This window comes from Haliotis asinina, chromosome 12, assembly GCF_037392515.1.
Source record: "Haliotis asinina isolate JCU_RB_2024 chromosome 12, JCU_Hal_asi_v2, whole genome shotgun sequence".
NCBI classification, from domain to species: domain Eukaryota; kingdom Metazoa; phylum Mollusca; class Gastropoda; order Lepetellida; family Haliotidae; genus Haliotis; species Haliotis asinina.
Window position 1 is genome coordinate 6,459,344 of NC_090291.1, and position 22,159 is coordinate 6,481,502.

The 22,159-nt window shown below is 40.4% G+C and overlaps 1 protein-coding gene across 1 annotated transcript in view; it reads right to left on the minus strand.

Annotated features, from left to right (window-relative positions):
• The window catches only part of LOC137258703 (uncharacterized), a 36,224-nt gene that overhangs the window by 6,337 nt on the left and 7,728 nt on the right, over window positions 1–22,159 (minus strand). Inside the window, exons 2-3 of the mRNA XM_067796394.1 lie at window positions 15,657–16,346; window positions 10,907–11,737 (exon numbers count right to left, since the gene is read on the minus strand). Coding sequence (XP_067652495.1) covers window positions 10,907–11,737; window positions 15,657–16,346 — 1,521 coding nt within the window. The remainder of the gene's footprint in view (window positions 1–10,906; window positions 11,738–15,656; window positions 16,347–22,159) is intronic.

Genomic DNA, 22,159 nt, shown 5'->3' on the forward strand with positions numbered 1-22,159 from the left:
GATTTATATCATCCCTTCAACTGCAGGCGATCAAGTGAATTTTAGCCAAAATTAAAATGACAGGGATACTACAATTAAAATAGACGGTCAATTTAAATTACCTTTGAATGCCTTGGGACTTACGTACCTTCTCAGGAGGACAATAATTTTACTCTACTTCACCCCCCCTTGAAGGTACAGCCACTAACAATCCCAGTTACTAATCCAAATGACCACTTATAAAATATTTATCTATTCACAAATCGGATAACAAATGTAATTCTTTTAAATATGCAATAATTAAATGATGATTTACATTACTAAAAAGATCCTTCATGGTTCGTGTTTTAAAATACTTATCCCTTGTGATGGAATATTCAACACAATCAAGCAAGACATGCTTGACTGTGATTCTTTCATCACAAGGGATGCAGAACGGAGGATCCTCACCTTTCAATAGATATTCATGGGTATATCTAGTGTGGCCAATACGACATCGCCTTATGATGACCTCTTCAAATCTAGACTGACAACCCAAGTAGGTATAACCAATGAGGGGTTTAATTTCATGTAACTTATTGATACCTACCTGGGTGTCCCAATTCTTCTGCATAAGATCCCGGATATAAGATCGGATGACATCTTTATAATCAGAGTATGGAATAAGAAGTGGTGTCATAGATTTGGTGAGTGCTGCTTTGGCAGCCAGATCGGCAAGTGTGTTCCCAGAAATGCCAACGTGACTGGGTAACCAACAAAAGACGACGTCGTATTGGCCAGTAGCAAGATCATTGTACAATTCAATAATCTCAAGTGGATGTTTGGTAGAAAGACCCTTAATAGCTTGAAGGCACGAAAGAGAGTCTGAAAAGATTATATACTGCTTATATTTGGAATGTTTATTGATATATTTTAAGGCTGTTAATATAGCGTTTGCTTCAGCTGTGAAAATTGAGGTATGATCCGGCAGTCGAGAAGATACTGTTTTGGATCCAACGACAGTGGCACAAGCCACTGCCCCACCATCCTTGGACCCATCTGTAAATATGGATTTATATGTACTATATTTAGTTTTTAATTGATTATATTCTTGTTTATATTGTAATTCATTCGTTTCTGATTTCTTAAATATAGTCAAGGTTAGGTCTACTTGTGGCCTAACCAACTGCCAAGGAGGAGAAGACAGCAGACGAGAAGGAGAAATATTTTCTAGGTCAATGCCAGCAGCAGAAAGGAAAGGTTTAATCCTTATCCCTAGAGGTGGAACGAGAGAAGATTTTTTGTTGTACAGATCCTCATTGAGGGGATGGAATACACAGTTATATGCAGGGTTCGTCTGATTCGAATATAGTTTAGTAATGTACTGCAAAGATAATTTAATACGTCTTTGGGTCAAAGAAGGCTCATCAGCTTCAACATAAATGCTGTCAATAGGAGAAGTGCTGAAAGATCCAAGACAAAGTCTTAAACCTTGGTGATGGATAGAATCAAGCAGTTTCAAGTTGCTTCGACAGGCCCCGCCATACACGATGGAACCATAATCAAGCTTTGATCGGATGAGTGATCTGTACAAATGAAGGAGGGTAGTTTGATCCCCTCCCCACTTTAAATTGGACACCACTTTTAGGAGATCTAATGCTTTCAGGCATTTGGTCTTCAAATACTTAATATGTGGTAAAAAGGTCAAATGTTTGTCGAAAATCAGTCCCAGAAACTTGGCTTCCTTTACAACGGTAACTGGAGAGCCATCTAAAAACAGTTCAGGATCTTTATGAGGCTTATATTTCCGACAGAAATGTATACATTTGGTTTTTATCTGTGAAAACTTAAATCCATTCTCAAGTGACCATTTATGAATTTTATTTAAACACATCTGTAATTGTCTCTCAATGGTATGCATATTTCTACCACGACATGAAACATTAAAATCATCCACGAACAATGACCCATCTATGGAATCATGTAATACTTTCGATAGACTATTGATTTTTATGCTAAACAAAGTAACAGACAAAATACTGCCTTGTGGAACCCCCTGATCCTGATTATAATGGTCAGACAGGGATGATCCGACACGAACTTGAAATTGTCTGCCTGCTAAAAATTGTGATATAAAATGAGGCAAACGGCCTCTCAAACCAAAATCATGTAAATCCCTTAAGATACCATATTTCCATGTTGTATCATAAGCTTTGTCAAGGTCGAAAAAGATTGATACAGCATGCTGGTTATGGACAATGGAATTTTTAACAAATGATTCTAGTCGAACCAAATGGTCAATAGTGCTTCTATTTTTGCGAAAACCACATTGGATGTTAGTAATAAGATTATTGGATTCTAAAAACCACACTAATCTATTATTGACCATGCGTTCCATGGTCTTGCAAACGCAGCTAGTTAGTGAAATAGGTCTGTAGTTTGATGGATCTGTATGATCCCGACCAAGCTTAGGTATTGGTACAACAATGGCTTGACGCCACGACGGAGGAAATTGGCCTGTTGTCCAAATATGATCAAAAATGTTCAGAAGAATTTCAAGACATGTATTGGGTAAATGTTTCAGGAGCTGATAGTGGATATTATCAGCACCTGTTGCCGTATCGTGAGCTTGCGCTAGGGCAGTATTCAGTTCATGTAGTGAAAAGAGTTCATTATAATCTTCACCATTATCAGAATGAAAGTTAATATTACGTTTTTCTTGTTGATCTTTATATTTCTGAAACTTTGTATTATAGTTTGAGGAAGAAGAATGCCTAGCTAAAGTTTCACCCAACTTGTTTGCAATGTCAATTTTATCAGTTAAAACCTCGGGTCCATCTTTTAGATGATGAACACTGGAATTTCTACCTTTACCCTTGATTCTCTGTATCATGTTCCACACCTTTGTCATTGGTGTACGTGAATTAATATTTGATACAAAGGTCTTCCATGACTGGCGTTTACTTTGTTTAAACGTACGTCGAGCCTTGGCATTGTTTATTTTAAAAGTATTTAAATTATGAACTGTAGGGTGGTGGCGAAAATATTTTTCTGCCTTCTTTCTACACTTCCTAGCTTGTTTGCAACTGTCAGTAAACCATGGTCTACGAACATGTGGTTTAGCAGAGGCCTTAGGAATAGTTTCATCGGCAATACTTTTCAGTTTGTCGGAGAACAACTGAATCGGATCTGGAACATTAACAAAAACGGCAGAGTTCAAGTTGTCAGCACACATTGTCTGAAATAATGGCCAGTTTGCTTTATTAAAATTCCACCTTGTGGCAGATGAGTCATCACTCTGATTTATAGCTGAAAGTATTGTTGGAAAATGGTCACTTCCACACAGGTCATCGTGAACTGACCATTCAAATTCGTTATAAACAGTTGGGTCTGCGAGGGACAGATCGAGTTCAGAATAAGTTCCCGAACCAGGATGTAAATATGTGACAGATCCATCATTAAAGATGCATAAGTTATTGTTTGAAATGAAATCCTCGAGGAGTTTTCCTTTATTGTTGGTGTCGGTACTTCCCCACAAAGGATTATGTCCATTAAGATCACCCATGATTATACATGGTCGAGGAAGTTGGTCAAAGAGATCCTGAAGATCGGACTGTCGAAGAGCTGTAGAAGGAGAAATATACAAAGAGCAAAGCGTAAAGGTGATCTGTAAAGTGAGACGGACAGCAATAGCCTGCAGACTGCTTTTGAGAGGAACCGGGCTGTGGATAACATCCTGTCTCACGATAATAGAAGCGCCACCGGTGGCTCTGTCACCTGGAGGTGAGAAGGAATGGAATGAATTGTACCGACGCAATTCAAAGTTATCAGTACTTTTCAAGTGTGTCTCTTGTAAACTAAAAACCGACGGATTAAAATCTTGAGCTAATAATTGTAGATCATTAAAATTATTCCGAAGGCCTCTACAATTCCATTGAATTAAATTAATAGTGCTGTGAACGCGAGGAACGTCTACTCCCTCGTTCTGGCTGTGAAGGAGTGACCTCCATATCAAGAGGTCCAAACGGATTATGAACCGTCACTGATGTTGGTGACGTTGATGGTACCTCTAAATGCTGAAGAGCCTTTGCCCTTCGCAGCTGTTTCTTTTCTTTATTGGACAACTGACTAACCTTTCCTGGATTACTTTGTCTCTCTGGTTCTTGTTCAGTCTGTGAGGCAGATGTCGACGACCTTTGCTCATTTTGAGAGGACTGAGTGAATTCATTGACAGTAATTTGTTTGTCGTTTACCCAAGATATGTCTGTCTGGCATGAAGTTGAAACTTTGGTTACAGGAGGATGAACGAGGGAAGAAACAGTGGCTGAATATGTTCTGAGTGGAGTAATTTGAGACTCTGCGGATATCAACTTTTTGGCGTCTTGGTAGGAGAGGTTATTAGTGATTTTGACTTTAAGAATCCTTGATTCGAGTTCAAAATTAGGACATGATTTTGACGATGCCATGTGCTCACCGTTACAGTTAGAGCATCTGATGTCTCTTGTGCAGTCAGTGTTGTCATGAGACCCACCGCAACGGGAGCATACTGTTTTACGAGTGCACGACTTGGCACCGTGTCCAAATTTTTGGCACTTAAAACATCGCAGCGGATTTGGGATGTATACATCCACTGGGATGTTAAAGTAACCAGCTTTAATGGCTTTTGGTAGAGAAGACAGTCCAAACGTAAACATGTAAGTATTAGTTTTAATGATATCTGCATCCTGCTTCCGGGTAAACCGTTTAACAGCAGTTACTCCTTGGAGTTTTAATGCATCAACAATTTCTTCTTCTGTCATGTACGCCAGACAACGAGATCGGTCACGAACAATACCTCTGCAAGAGTTCAATGTCCTGTGCACAGAGACAACAACCCGCGTATCAACGAAATTTTGTAATCCTAGCAAGTTTACAGATTGCTGTCTCCGGGCACATTCAACAAGAAGTGAGCCAGAACGAAGGCGTGTAACGTTGGCTACCTCTCCGCATATGCCTTTGATACCCATAGATATAGCAAAGGGATTTAATTTCAATGGACCTCCATCTGCTGTTTCAACGACCAAGAATCTTGGCCATGAATCCACTACTGCTGAAGAGACTTCATCATCAGAAGATGTTGAAAGATGTCTCCGTTTATTCTTTTTTGAACCAGGGGGAATGTGTTTAGCCATGTTAATAAAAGGATGTTCAGCAACCCTGATCTCCACCCGCCATCGAGTGTCAACAAGGACGATCCTGCAGTGGAAACCAAACCGCAAGATCAGAGCTACAGAGATGCTATACTCCAGAAATACAGACATAAATAGCTAAGAAATCAAAAAGAAGAAATATCAGGCTGGTCCGGCCCATGACAATCTTCCTAAGAAACTTAGAATTCAGAGGTCTATATCACCAGATTGGCCCATGAGCCACCGCCTTCTGGCACAAGACTCTAGGCAAAATATAAGATCAATTAAATAAAGTTGTCACAATCTGTAATCAAAATTTCCATGCTGTGATGATTCCAAATAAACGTTGTCCATGCACAGGGCATGACGTGACCAGCCGATTGATAGAATCGGGCCAATTCTACCTCCCGTCTAGGTGAAGTCAGGGCCAAAGTGGTGTGTTGAGCAACAGGAACACGGTTGCAGGTTCCTATTGCCCTCAAGCACCAGGATCCCCTCCTCCACCGACACGGGCCGCAACCCACGGCCAACAGGTTGGTGGACCAAATATGCCCCCGGGTCCACTACGGGGGTGTCTGCGAGCTCTTGGCGTTACCCAGCACCCACCACGAGGAGGTGGCTCGCCACGGGTGCCTGGAGAGGAAAGAAGACGGAAGGGAGCTATGTTGTCCAGCTCAATACCAGCAGCAACAATAAACGGCTTTATTCTGAGCCCAAGAGGTGGAACAAGAGAAGACTTTTTGCTATATAAATCCTCATACAGAGGATTGAAGACACAGTTATATGCAGGGTTAGATTCGTTAGAGTATAGTTTTGTGATATATTGTAAAGATAATTTGATACGGCGTTGTGCAAGAGATGGTTCATCGGCCTCAACGTAAAGACTGTCAGTAGGTGAAGTTCTGAAGGACCCAAGACAAAGTCTTAGACCTTGATGGTGAACAGAATCTAAAAGTTTTAGGTTGCTTTTTACAGGCTCCACCATAGACAATGGAGCCATAATCAAGTTTTGACCGGATCAGTGATCGATAAAGCTGCAGGAGGGTAGCTTGATCCCCTCCCCACTTAGAATTTGAAACCACTTTCAACAAGTCAAGAGCTTTCAGACATTTAGTTTTAAGTGATTTAATATGTGGTAAAAACGTTAAATGTGAATCAAAGATTAGACCCAAGAATTTGGCTTCCTTCACAACTTTAATGGGCGTCCCATCTAGAGACAGTTCAGGGTCTTTATGTGGTTTGTATTTACGACAAACATGTATGCAGTTAGTTTTCGATTTAGAAAATTTAAAGCCGTTTTCAAGACACCATTTATTAATCTTGTTTAAACACAACTGCAATTGCCGTTCAATGGTATGCATATTTTTACCACGACAAGAAATATTAAAATCATCCACAAATAACGATCCATCAATTGAAGCGTTTAAAACTTCAGATAAACTGTTGATCTTGATGCTAAAAAGAGTGACAGACAAAATACTGCCTTGTGGAACACCCTGATCCTGACTGTAATGATCAGACAGGGTAGAACCCACACGGACCTGGAATTGTCTGTTATTGAAAAACTTGGCAATACATTCAGGCAAACGACCTCGTAAACCGAAGTCATGTAAATCTCGTAAAATACCGTATTTCCAAGTAGTGTCATATGCTTTTTCAAGATCAAAAAAGATAGACACAGCGTGTTGTTTGTTTGATTCTAAACGCACTAAGTGATCGACAGTACTTCTGTTTTTCCGGAAACCACATTGTATATCTGTGATAAGGTTATTAGTTTCCAAATACCAAACAAGTCGATTATTTATCATGCGTTCCATTTTCTTGCAAACACAGCTTGTTAATGAAATCGGACGATAATTGGACGGATCCGTATGATCACGACCAGGTTTAGGTATTGGTACTACTATGGCATCACGCCATGAAGAAGGAAATTTCCCGGAAGTCCAAATATCATCAAATATATACAAGAGCGTCTCTAAACAGGATTCTGGTAAACGCTTCAGGAGTTGATAATGTATGTTATCAGCTCCTGTAGCAGTATCATGAGCTTGATCAAGAGCAGTATGGAGTTCATGAATCGAAAAAGTTTCATTATAATCTTCCCCATTATCTGAGTTGAAATTAATAGTTTTCTTTTCTTGTTGTTTTTGATACTGCTGGAATTTAGGTAAATAATTAGAAGAGGAAGAGTGTTTAGCGAGGGTTTCGCCCAGTTTATTTGCGATATCTGATTTATCAGTAAGTAACTGATCTCCATGTTTAAGATGATGGACAGTAGATTTAGTACCTTTGCCTTTAATTTTTTGGACCATGTTCCATACCTTGGACATGGGTGTCCGAGAATTTATTTTGGATACATAATTTTGCCAAGATTGGCGTTTGTTCTGTTTAAAAGTACGCCGTGCTTTAGCATATAAAATTTTAAATTTATTTAAATTATGCACCATAGGATGGCGACGGAAATAATGTTCTGCTTTTTTCCTTGCCTTCCTAGCTTGTTTGCAGTCATCGTTGAACCATGGTTTTCTTATGTGTGGAACTGCAGAGGACTTTGGTATACACTCATCAGCTATGTAATTCAGTTCATCAGAAAAACATTTAATAGCATCGGGAACATCAATAAAAGCTTCAGGTTTACGTTTTTCAGCACACAGTGTTTCATATAAAGCCCAGTTAGCTTTTGTTAAAATTTCGTCTTGATGATGGAGGAACATCGGATGGAGTTACAGAATTTAGTATAGTAGGAAAATGGTCACTTCCACAGAGGTCATTGTGGACTGACCATTCGAATTCATTAAGTAGTTCTGAATTTGTCAATGACAAGTCAAGAGCAGAATAGGTCCCTGTCCCAGGGTGTAAATATGTGTTGGAACCATCATTATAAATACATAAATCATTGTCAGAACAAAAGTCCTCCAACAACTTACCTTTAGTGTTTGTAGTTACACTACCCCAGAATGGGTTATGCCCACTTAAATCTCCCATTATAATACAGAGCTTCGGGAGTTGGTCATACAGGGCTTGAAGATCAGATTTGGCAAACGTCGAAGACGGCGAAATATAAAGTGAGCATAGCGTAAATGCTACATGTAAGGTAATTCTCACTGCAACAGCCGGCATATTAGTATTAAGTGAAACAGGGCCTTGAATAACGTCTTGACTGACTAGAACGGATGACCCGCCAGTGGCCCTATCACCCGGAGGTGAAAAAGAATGATATGCATTATAATGACGAATGTCAAATGTATCTGTTTGTTTTAAATATGTCTCCTGGAGACATATCACTGAAGGTGCAAAATCTTGGACTAATAGCTGTAATTCATGTAAGTTAGTCCTCAATCCTCTGCAGTTCCACTGTATAATATTATTGGAATAAACTATCTTTTGGGGGGATTTATTAGGGATCTACCCCGCACTCTTTTGGAGGGCGACAAGCTATGTGCCCTTGTTTGGTTGTTTTTGGAAACATCCATATCTTCTAATGATCCGAACTTATTAAAAAGTTGGATTTTGTTACTAGACCCCTTTGAGGCTCTTCCACTTTGACCCTTTTGTGAAGATTCACATCTAGATTTAAGCTTGCTTTTTTTCAGTTTCTTTCACATTGGATTGAGACGTCCGTTTTGCATTTGTCTGGGATAATTTCTCCTGTGTACAAGGTACATCCTGAACACCCATGGGCTCAGGAAGTACGTCAGCAGTTTGAGTGGATGATTCGGGTAGCAACGTCTGAGGAGTGTCAGTATTAATCCATGTTAAGTTGGTTTGACAGCAAACAGAAGACTTGATTAGATGCACGGTTGGCGAAGGCGATGTTCTGGTAACAGAAGCATAAGTTTCTGTTAAGTCTGATCTTTGGACAAGTAGTTTTTTTGCATCTGCAAAGCTAATGTTTTGAGTATATTTGATTTTGTTGATTTCCATGTTCCGTTTCCAAACTGGACAATCTTTTGAGAAAGACGAGTGACTTCCGGCGCAGTAAACACATTTCTTAAAGTTGTTGGTACAATCTTCTGTTGTATGTGTCTGCTCACCACAGTGAGCACACGTTACAGACAATGTACAACTATTCACTCAATGTCCAAATTTTTGGCACTTAAAACACCTTAATGGGTTAGGAACATAGGTATCAACAGCGATGTTACAGTATCCAGCTTTCACAGATTTTTGAGCAGTTGGCGAGGAAAAAGAGAACAAATATGTGTTTGTTGGAACAGTTTCTTTATTTTTCCGGGTTGTAAACCTTTTGACATGCATGACACCTTGATCTTTCAACTCTGTCCCAATATGTAATTCCGTCATGTCTGCAAACAACTGATCACGATCTCGAATTATGCCTTTGCTAGTGTTGAGCGTCCTGTGAGTTGAGACTGATACGGGAATTCCTACCAACATTTCAGTTGTCATCAGTTTTGTAGCTTGCTGGCGTTTACTACATTCAATGAGAAGAGCTCCTGAACGCAAGCGTCTAACATTTTTGACATCACCCGCAATGCCTTAAATAGCCTTCGATACTGCAAACGGGTTCAACTTTAGTGGTGTCTTATCATGAGTCTCGATCACTACGGGGGTGTCTGCGAGCTCTTGGCGTTACCCAGCACCCACCACGAGGAGGTGGCTCGCCACGGGTGCCCCTATTTGAATTAAGTAACTGAAACTAACTGAAAGTAGAGAATAGTGGAATGGAACCTGTGTGGAATGTAGGTACCTAAAACCCAGTGGAAACTTACCGGAATCTGGGTAACGGAAACTCACTGGATCCCTACTGGAATATGGGAAATGGAAACTCACTGGATCACTCCTGGAATATGGGTAACGGAAACTCACTGGATCCCTACTGGAATATGGGCAACGGAAACTCACTGGAGCCCTACTGTAATGTGGGTAACGGAAACTCACTGGAGCCCTACCGGATTGTGGGTAATTGTGAGTTTCTATTCACCGGAAACTTGATGGAAACGTAAAGAAACGATCTGGAAACCTACCTGAAACTTAAGTTTCCATTTTGTTTCAGTTAGGTTTCCGGTGTCCAGAAACGAAGATATTTTTGCTGTGCAGTGTGTGCATCCTGGCACCGCCCGATCATTTTACCGATCAAGGTATAATAGTTCTAGGCGGCGATTGTTTTCGAAACGATCTTTGCTACGATTAATTTACGTTGGATGATATGATGCCCAACGTGTACGACAAGCCACATTTCGACAACTAGCCAGGAATTCATTTACGTCTTGTGAAGTCAGCCTGACTAACTTTCCTGGAACGTATTTCTTAAGTGATGTCTTCAGTATTCTCTTCAGGTGCTAGAAGGGTCGATGTAAATCTCCACGTTGATCAATATTGATGAAGGATTTTCAGCCTAAAGCGAGTGAACGAGTTTAGTTTTACGCCGCACTCAGCAATATTCCAGCTATATGGTGGTCAGCCTAAAGCATTTAATAACAGTTACATGCCTCCACCCTGAATAATAGTAAACTTATGACAGGTGTTGAACTAACGTACACACTCTTAGCTTATAAAATATGCTAAGAGAGTGTAACTGTTTCTTCCGATACATTTATATTTTAATATTTAAGGGGTAAGGCTGTTCACACTAAGGGTGTAGTAGATTTAGTTTAGTCAATCTATTCTTATTGATATTGTTAGTCATTATCCCTTTCTCTTTTAGATCCATGTTTTTGAATCAATAATCAATGATAATGTGTCAGTACTTTCATACATTCCGTGTTTTATACAAACCGTTCAAACCTAAACCTATCATTTGAGGAAGACCATATACGTACCAAACAAAGGCAGGGGTGAAACAGGATCTTGACAGAATGAAAGATGGTTTAACTTCCTTTGTGTTCCGGGGGATACGTAGTCGTACACTGCCATGCAGGTAATGCTGCAACGGAGGCTGTCCTGCGCATCCAGTGATTGGCCAACACGAAGGCGTACTGTATCTGTTATGCTTACGGATCCACTGACACACGTCGAAACTTGTGTTGAATACAAATCATCAATCGTCAGTCCAATTTTACTATTACCACGCTCAATGACGACCAAGTGCCATACGTCTGATGTGAGGACCACTGCTTGGTCCAGAGAGTCACAACACAAAGACGACTCGCATATGGACAGGGTCACGTTAGATGATCTGGTTGTCAGCTTAACATCTCGAATGCCATGCTGAGCACCAGCATATTGTAAGTGTAGTATTGTTCCTGTTGAAGGGATTCCCGGTTTAACGAAGAGAACGATCTGAAAAGCATCCTGTAGGACTCCAAACGTCACGTTCACGTCTATGTACGACGAAGAAGCGCCGTCAAGCATCAGAGACTGTCTGGATGGCATGTCGGGGCATCCATTTGCTAGTCTAGCACACTCGGACTGAGGGGGGTGCTGTGGTGCTACCCCACTTGTGCTGTAACCATATGTTGTGTTGTCAAGTCGCCACAGAGCTATTGGCTGGGGAACCACTGGAATACTACTTGTCGTAGTTGTAGTTGATGGCGGTGTAGTAGTAGGCGTAGTCGTAGTTGTGGTTGTAGGAGTTGTGGTTGTAGTAGCGGTTGTTGTGGTGATCGTAGTCGTAGTTGTAATAGTGTCGACATCCGTGATCTGGCTGGGTCCTGGAACAGATTAAAAGAAAAAAAAATCTTGTACGGTTATTTAGATGTGATCTATGTAAAACATGTATCTAAGAACACCATTTTCTGTTTATATTTGACAATGATATTGATATAACAAACCAGCAACTCGTGTTACGTCGTGTTTAAGAAAAGGACCGATCCATAAAATATTGTTGTACAATCATATGTTCGAGCCCAGTTCACGGAAAGAAAAACCTTGTTGATTTGTGAAATTCAATGGTTTTACATCCTAAACTTTGAGTAACCAAGCTATGTGCAACTGGAAGCTGGAACTGCAAGTCGTGTGGCATGGGCACAGCACTGAAGTAGGGAACTTAGTGGGCGATCATAATGTAGTGATGTTTGACCACGTGGCTATTGGTTTGTCTTCTGTTTGTCGGACGATGTATTTTCCCATGTCATGTCATGTTTAACACATAACGGTTATTGAAACCATTCTTCACGCTCTTTATTGTCGCTTGTGCCACTTTGAATCTTATTCTCCGGGGACGTCATGTGCCTACGTCCTAAGGTCTTATTGCGTTATCATTCGTGGACCTTGTGGACTCATTAATTCATGTACAATATTCAAAATTATGACAGGATGGCTCTTAAGACGGAATCTGTTTAATTCTGCTTCTGAGCGGTTAGCAATATCTTTTAGCATAGTGTCAGTCTTATTTATGCCATCCTTCAAGCAGAAATGTCATTGCTCTGTTACTTGCTGGCAACCGTCGTTGCTCATTGCTGCTGCTGGCAATAGTAGATGTTCACAGGGGCGACCCACAGAACAGCATCACTTCCAACCTTGAACCTAATCTCTCTTGTACTCATTGTAATGCCTCTTTCTTGGGGCATACGTCTTCTTTCCAAATGATATGTTTCAATAAGCCGTCATTTATTTATGTCATTGTGGGCTATGTTGTGAAAACAATGCATATTCTGCAGAAACAGCGTAGAGAGATACCTACCACTTTCCAGGGAAATGTCCGTGTGAAAACAACGCTCGAAGAACTATATTTTACTGTTATCTCCGACAGAATGCTGACACACCAAGGGTTTATTTGAATTTCTCTTTAACTCACTCACTGATGTTATGACGCAAACTTCAGCAGTGCACAAACTGTGACTGCGGATTATCTCTCAAGTTGTTAAGTGTAAAACGAGATACGAAATCGTGTAGCATGTCAAGTGCTCTTACAGTCCTTACAAGCGCTATATGTAATATACAATGGAGTCATATTATAATGTTTATATGTTGTCGATGTGGCTTTGTATTTGGAACTGATTGATCACAGGGAGTATATTTGACAAACAGTCCCTTTTTGACATTGGCACAACTGCTTTCTGTGAGAAAATATTTTGATGCTTGATGCTTAACGTCCAAGCAAACCGAGTTTAGATCTGACTGATGTCACACAAGTCAATGTCTCTTCGTACTCCAATCAAAGGGCGGGATCCAGGTTACGATAGGTTCTCATCAACCTCTACTGGCCATAAGTATCTATGGTCAGTGAACCAGTGCCATAGTACTGTAACGGAGAGTTGTTATCACATTACCAGTCACTTGATTGTTTGGCCCAGACGCGATCATTTCACAGGTCGCCGTTATATGGATCGTTTCCCGCCACATTAATCACATGACTGGTCCACATTCGACCACAGGTCTAATAGATCATTTCTCACGATATCAGTCACTCGATTGCCTAGCCCAGACTCGATCAAGTCACAGGCTGACTGCATATAGCTGGAATATTGATGACCATGTTAGAAAACACACGGCCTAAGCCAAAGAACTCGCCGAGTGATATGCAAATGTCGAATGCACCTTCTTTAATAACACACGATGACATCAGGTTGCGCAGATTATTGATGGCACAATTGTCCTCTAACGTTGCACTTTATGACACGAACAGGTATCAGTAGTACAACTCCATCTCCCGAGCGGGTTCTTTATCGAACGACTTTGACAATCCTGGCACAAGCACGTAATTCTGAATGAAAATGACACGACAGAAGGCAGTTTCCTTCGATAAACCTTTCCTCTTCAAGTCGTTCAATCGATAATTAGAATCATTCGTCGTCGGTTCAGCTATTGTCGAAAGCGAATCGATTGAAAACAGACAAACACTATGATGAATAGCAATCGTGGTTTTGACAGTTACGCAGTGGTTAGCGATTAAAGCATAAACAAGGACATGAGGCAGTCGATGTGTTGGTTAAACACGTTGAAGTAAACCAGCTTCAGGGCAACATTTTTCAGTAAGTTTCTAAGGCCATCCGTGACCATTTGCTTGCACCCATTTTCATGGGTATTGCGCTAAAACTCTTTGATTGGTATCAGGGACATGAACTGGGAAATTAAGGTAAAGCTCTATACTTTCATTCGGAATGGGAGGGGAGTTCTAGAGATAGGGAACAGACAATACGCAGACAGTTAAACCGTTAATTGCTTTCAGTTAGTCTGTCTGGTAGTTGTTTGGGTGCAATGCCTCTATTTCCGACCCTGCTGGAGGAAACCATAGATAACGCGATGCCTGACTAAAATTCTGATATACTGGAATGGGAGATTTAGAAAATATATCATGTTGAATCATGGATTCTCGGAAAGTGAGCAAAAGGGGGACAAAAGGGAGACAACTTCGTCAAGTATGCCCAGTGTTGTAATATTCAAATTTCCTCCGAATAGATATGTTTTGAATTCTTTTTTTCTGGAACAGTGATTGCGTTTGCTATTGCTTAACGTCAATATCTCAACCATCGCGTGACAAAGGATAAACACTTTTTGAAGAGTAAAACCTGTTGACAATTGACACTAAAAGTACTAGAGGATCATAGATATGAATATAAAACTAACACGCAAAGCTAAAACATTTTCAATAAAGAAGACAATAAAATATAAAACACTGGCTATGCATATAAATCGCCAACTGCTTTCTAGAACACACAGGGTGGGTACCTTGGCGTGCTGAATATAATAGGACGACGTCATGTTAAAGGTACATTAAACGTATTGGGATACTTTAAATGTCATTCCCACTGCAAGATGTAAAGACCGATTACTTGTGACATATAAGTAGAAAAACACCACTGCTATCTCAACCGCATGAGCAATATAACAGGAAAGTGTTTTTTTCCCGTCACAAAAATAATTTGTATATTGTAATTATTTTTGGAATATTTAACAAGACACTTTCGCTATGCAAGACAGCTTCACTATGCAAGCCAGTTTCCCTATGCAAGACAGTTTCACTATGCAAGGCAGTTTCACTATGCAAGACAGTTTCAGTATGGACAGTTTCACTATGCAAGACAGTTTCACTAAGTATGCAAGACAGCTTCACTATGCAAGACAGTTTGACTATGCAAGACAGTTTCACCGGATCCAAGGCAGCAGAACAGATCAAGATCTGAATCTTTATGCGGTCAGAACATTACAAGATGTCCGTTGGTTGGGACATTGGTTGGGATGTTGGTTGGGACTTTGGTTGGTACATTGGTTGATATTTGTTTATGTATGAGTCCGAACATCTCAGATGCTAATTTTGAACTGTTTGAAGCACGGGTACAAATCTTTTTGTAGTCATCGTTACATAGAAATGTTACACGACTGTACGCGGGTACATTGAAACCGAAACAGTGTTTAACAGGTCAGGAAACGAAAATTGTGTCGCAAGACAAAGGAAATTGTCGCAATGCTGATGTTCAGCGACAAACAAATACTCTCTAAGATGTACACCTCGCACTAGTTAATGCCAGTACAGTATGTTGCCGAAGCCACATTAACATATCCTAATTTACATATTCTGGATCTTTCACAAAGTTCATGTAAGATATCACGACCAATATTTAAATTAACAACCAAAATATACATATGAGTTGAAGAAAATTGAAGAATTCTGTAAGATAGTTAGCTTACCTGAGGATAATGATATTGCATTACATTCAGTGTACGTATCTTGGTAGTTAGTGTCCGGAAAAATGTCGTCATAGAACACCACACACGTTATTTTCCCTTTGAAGAAGTTACCACTGTCAATATTCTGCCCTAGCCACAATTCTCCTGGGGTGCCAAGATATTCAACTATGTCTTTATGAGCTCCATTGTGGGTACTGGAGCTACCGTCAAGGTCAAGACGAATCTTTCCATTGTCCATATCCCTGTTGTATACAACACTGTGCCATGCATCCAAAGTTATGTCTGTAGGATGAGTGAAGGTCCACACGTTACTGTCATAAATCGTATTAAATCTAATCTTACCACCATCGATGCTGATGACAACCTCGTCAATCCCATTCGTTCCTCCTGATGTGTATTTGTAATGGGCAAGTGTTCCTGACGCTGAAGTCGGATACACAAGCATGAATATAGAGAATTTTTGGAACTGGTCGTTATTGTTCATCAAGACCTTAACATAGTCATCAGTTCCATCAAAACTGAAAGCCTTGTAGGTGAGCGATGGGGGACCGGATCCCACCGTTATGGGATCATTGAGTTTAGGGTACTCAGCATCTACGTTTGACTGCTTCTCATAGGCTCCGGCCTTATCTCCGAGCTGCCAGGCCCGCTTTGGACTAGTAAAGCACAGGGTGTTGTGGCACTGAATCACTGCAACAGACAGAAATGTGAGATTATTGGACTAATTATTCGTATATCACTCAAGTTCACTTATTCCTTCGTCGTAAGATAGTGACAATCCGTTAGACTACTGCGTAACATGTTGTAAAAACGATTAATAAGTTTGAAATAACGTAAAGGAACTTGTAGCGTTGTTTTATGTCAACACTGTATATAAAACTAATACCTTAGGTCTACATATCGACGTATTGCTATCGCTAAGACAGTATTATTATTTATTGATTTCAACCTTTGATTTCTGGAAAACTTTATTTGGTCTCAACATGCTAATAGCAAATACCTAATGAATATTAGGTATTGAGCGTGACATTTGAAAGTATTTCTATGCATCGTTGAAAGATCATGTGACTTTCTTCAGCCAATTAGTACACAGGCCGATATATACTGACAACAAAGGAAACGCCGCTTTACAAAACCACATGCAAAATTTTGTTCTTGGAAGGTGGTGGTTTTAGTTAGTTAGTTAATATTTAACGTCACATCAGCAATATATCGGCCATATCGTGACGAGGACTTTTAATACTCAAAAGAAATATATATCTACTATAAAAACCTGTCAACGAAGGACAGTAAAACAACTAGAATATCACAAATGGAATTAGAACTAGCGTGGAAAGTTAAAACTAATATCACTATTCAATATAAAAACAGGCTTTAGATTGCCAACAACTGAAGGTAGATCCCCCATACTAGGGACCATGGGGACTTACAGTAGCTTTGCTTCCAGCATGGACCCCTGTTGGATTTACACCATCCCTTCAGCTATTAGCAATTCAGTCACATCTAGTCACAAATTACACACATAATACACATACACTGCTATTAAAAACAGTGGAAAGTCTAAACGTACTTGGAACGTTTTGGGACTTGCGTACCCTCTCAGGAGGACAATAATTTTACAACACTTCAACCCACTTTGAGGGTACAGCCACTAACAATTCAAGTTACTAATCCAAACTACCAATCATTAAAATACATCTATTTACAGAACATATTATTAAAAATTCAACCAAAAAAATCAATTTCTTTTTAAAAAACCAACAATTAAATGAGTACTTACGCTGGTAAAAAGATAGTTATTTGTTATGAGTGTAAAATACTTATCCCTTGTGATGGAGAATTCAACACAGTCAAGCAAAATAGGCTTGACAGTGACTCTCTCATCACAAGGGATACAAGACGGAGGATCCTCACCTTTCAATAGGTATGCTTGAGTATATCGTGTACGGACAATACGACATCGTCGTACAATAACCTCTTCAAATCTGGACTGACAACCCAAGTAGGTGTAACCAATATACGGTTTTATTTCATGTGATTTATTTATACCTACTTGGGTGTCCCACTTCTGCATCAGATCACGGATGCAAGTTCTAATGCTAGCTCTGTAATCAGTGTATGGAATACGAAGTGGTGTCACAGATTTGTGGAGTGCTGCCTTAGCAGCAAGATCGTCCATTGTGTTAAATCCCAGTGTGCCAATGTGGCTGGGTAACCAACGGAAGACGATGTCGTATTGGCCAGTAGCAAGATCATTATACAATTCAATAATTTCAATTAAAAGTGGATGTTTACAAGAAATATTTTTAATAGCCTGAAGGCAAGAAAGAGAGTCGGAATAGATTATATACTGTTTATGTTTAGGGTGTCTATGAATATATTTAAGAGCCGTTAGTATGGCGTTAGCTTCAGCTGTAAAAATAGAACTGTTATCTGGCAATCTAGACGATATTGTTCTGGATCCAATGACAGTGGCACGATCTACTGCACCACCGTCCTTGGAACCATCTGTAAATAAAGGTTTGTAATTGCTATATGTAGTTTTTAATTGATTATAGTTTTGTTTATATTGTAATTCATTAGTTTCTGATTTTTTTAAAGAAGTTAATGTTAGGTCGACTTGTGGTCTTACAAACTGCCAAGGAGGAGAAGAAAGAAGACGGGAGGGAGCTATGTTTTCCAGCTCAATGCCGGCCGAAGAAAGAAAGGGTTTAATTCTGTGCCCTAGAGGTGGATCAAGGGAAAACGTCTTGTCGTAGAAATCCTCATAAAGTGGATTGAACAAACAGTTATATGCAGGTTTAGATTCATTAGAGTATAATTTAGTAATATATTGTAAAGGCAATTTTATACGGCGTTGTGTAAGAGATGGTTCATCAGCCTCAAGGTAGAGACTGTCAGCAGGTGAGGTTCTGGAGGACCCAAGACAAAGTCTTAGACCTTGGTGGTGGTCTTAGTCCTTTTACAGGCTCCACCATATACGATGGAACCGTAATCAAGTTTAGATCGTACTAATGATCTGTATAAGTGAAGGAGGGTAGTTTGATCCCCTCCCCACTTTGAATTTGAAACAACTTTTAACAAATCTAGGGACTTCAGGCATTTAGCTTTAAGGGATTTAATATGTGGTAAGAATGTTAAATGGGAGTCGCAAATTAAACCCAAGAACTTTGCCTCCTTGACAACTTTGATATGGGTGCCATTCTGGGTCCTTATGAGGTATATATTTTCTACAAAATGGATACAATTCGTTTTGGATTTAGAAAATTTAAAGCCGTTTAAAGACACCATTTATTTATTTTGTATTTTACCTTCAGTATTGGTGTTAGTACTGCCCCATAATCAGATGTGACCGTTTAGGTCACCCATAATAACACATGGCTTCGGGAGTTGGTCATAGAGTGATTGAAGATCAGTCTGTTGTAGTTTTGAAGGAGGCGGAATATACAGAGAGCATAGTGTAAATGCTACTCCCAGAGTCAGTCGTACAGCAACAGCTTGTAGATTAGTTTTAAGTGTATCAGGGCTGTGAATAACATTCCGTCGTGTACGGATAGTAGAACCTCCAGAGGCCCTATCGCCAGGAGGGGAAAAATAATGGTACGCTTCAAACTGACGTAAACTAAAATGATCTGTCTGTTTCAGATATGTCTCTTGCAGACAGAACGCTGATGGTGCTAAATCTTGGATTAACAACCGTATTTCATTAAAATTTGTTCGTAGTCCTCGATATGTTGAGATGGACCTATTATTTAGGTGGATTAATAATTATTAAGGGGATTTACCCCGTACCTTTTCCGAGGGCGACAAGCTATGTGCCCTAGAATGGACGTTTTCAGACATGTCCATGTCATCAAGTGATCCGTACGTGTTAAATAATCTGATCTTATCATCTGACCCCTTTTGGGCCCTGCCACTTTGCTTTTAGAAAGAATCTGGTTTCGATTTGGTTTTGCTTTTGACAACGGGTTGAACGTTTCTGTTAGACTGAGAAGATGTATCACAAGCAGAGGATGATTCTGATTGGGTTTGGGGCGTGTCAGGAAGTGATTCCACAGTTTGTGTAGATATTACAGGCGGTAACATCGTATGAGACTCGGTTTTAAGCCAAGTCAAGTTCGTTTGACAGCTTGCAGATGACGTGGTTACAGTAGGGGTTTTATCTGACGGTGTTTTTGCAATGGAAGCATACGTTTCCTTAATCTCAGAACTTAAGACACTCTTTTTTTTGCAACAGAGACACTAATGTTTTGAGTAATTTTGATCTTGTTGATCTCCATGTGCTGTTTCCAAACCGGACAATCTTTGGAAAAAGATGAGCGAGCACCCGAGCAGTTGGTACAATTCTTTAAAAACGTACTCTCGCAATCTTCTGTTGTATGTGTCTTCTCAGCACAGTGAGTACATGCAACGGACAATGTACAAGTACTAACACCATGACCAAATTTCTGGCATTTAAAACACCTCAAAGGATTTGGTATGTAGGTGTCAACGGTCATGTTACAATATCCTGCTTTTATTGATCTGGGAGCATTAGGAGAAGAAAATGAGAACAGGTAAGTGTTCGTCTGAACGGTTTCGTGGTTTTTGCGTGTTGTAAAACGCTTGACGTAAATGACTACTTGGTCTTTCATTTCTGAAACAGTATCAAACTCGGACATGCCAGCGAACAATCGATCTCGATCTCTAACAACTCCTTTGCTGGTGCTAAGTGATCTTTGAGGAGAGACTGATACCGGAATACCGACAACGTTTCAGTAGGTATCAAATTAGTTGCTTGTTGCCTTTTGCTGCATTCAACGAGCAATGACCCTGAACGCAAAAGTCTAATGTTTCTCACATCACCAGCTATGCCTTGTGTGCCTTTTTGCACTGCAAAAGGATTCAACTTCAGTCGTGTGTTATCTTTAGTCTCCATTACTAAGAAACGTGGCCAGTAGTCAATTGATTTGGCTGTCTATGGTCATCATGATGAGGATCAGTGTCGAGAGGACGTTTTGTTTTCTTAGGGGAGTTTCGTAAGCCATGGATACTGTTTTAAGATTCATCATCCGAGCTCCCCACCCACCACGGAGTACCATGAAGACAATGCTAAATACAAGTGGGTCTCCAACTTGCAGCAACAAGGATACTCGGATGATATACTCCAGCAGAAAAACCAAAAGATTAATTCCTCCACCAGATTGGCCCATGAGCCACCGCCTTCTGGGCATAAGACTCTAGGCAAAGTTCATGTTAACAAAATTCAAGTTAAACAATATTCTAGAATCCAAGGGCGCCAAAACCAAAATATAAATAATTTCAAATTACATTTTTTGCAATTACATAGAATCCACGCACAGGGCTTGGCATGACCAGCCAATTGGTTGAACCGAGCCCCTTCAACCACCCGCAATAGAACACCGGTCCTGCTCCCATGCCCTCAACCACCAGGATCCCCTGGGGGGAGGCAAATGATTTTAATGTTCATGCCAGGACAATCTACCGACTGCTAGAGTGGTTAATGTCACTTCCAAGAATGTCCACACAGGGGGTTGCCTTCAGCAATATCACAAAGTCAAAAACGACCGATTGTGTGCAACCATCTGCACGATCGACTCCCCACAGCACACAAGACGACTGTGTCTCACAGCAGAACCATGCCGATACAATGCGTGTTTACGCGGAAGAAACCTCTTCTGTCACGGTCCATATCGTGGCCCTGTCCTCACCTCTTGTCACCGCCAACATCGACTGCCATGGGTAAGTCAGCATCGAAACTGGGGTTGTTGACAATAGGGAACTGTGTTTTCTTTTCTTATAAAAGGTTATATTGTGTTTCGACAGCTGATGGCTCAGTGAGGATATGCGGGGCGCAAAGGGGCGGGGCACTGTTTTCCAGTGGGTATATTATGGAATTAGATCCTTAGGGCGGTCCAGCCACCATGGTATAGGGTGCAATCAGCCTGATCCAGAGAGGAGGCAACGCGGTGTTCCAGGATCTCGGTCCAGGATGATAACATGACGTGACAGCTGCTTGCTATTCATCAGCTCATAAGACCTCACATTGTAAACATTTTGAACGTCACAGCCTTTCACATCACAAGGTTCGTGCCCACATTGTCATAGCAACGTTGACAACACGGCATCCAAGCACTACAATGGTCTGCACTCAGACTAGATTTACGTCCAAAAAATGACCTCTGGGACAGCAACATGAAGTTAAACACTGATTTGGGATTGGGGACTGGGGACTGGGGACTCGAATCCCGAATCTGAATATTATTTTCGTGACATTCTGGACTCAAATTCTGCATTTTTTTATCACTCTATGTACCTACGTACGTATCTACCTACCTACCTACGTATCTATCTACCTACGTACATATCTACGTATTCAATGCACGTACTATGTACGTACGTACCTACGTATTTATGTACGTATGAATTTATGTATGTATCCATGTAACTGTATATATCTATGTACGTGCGTACCTATGTATGTATGTATGTATGTATGTATG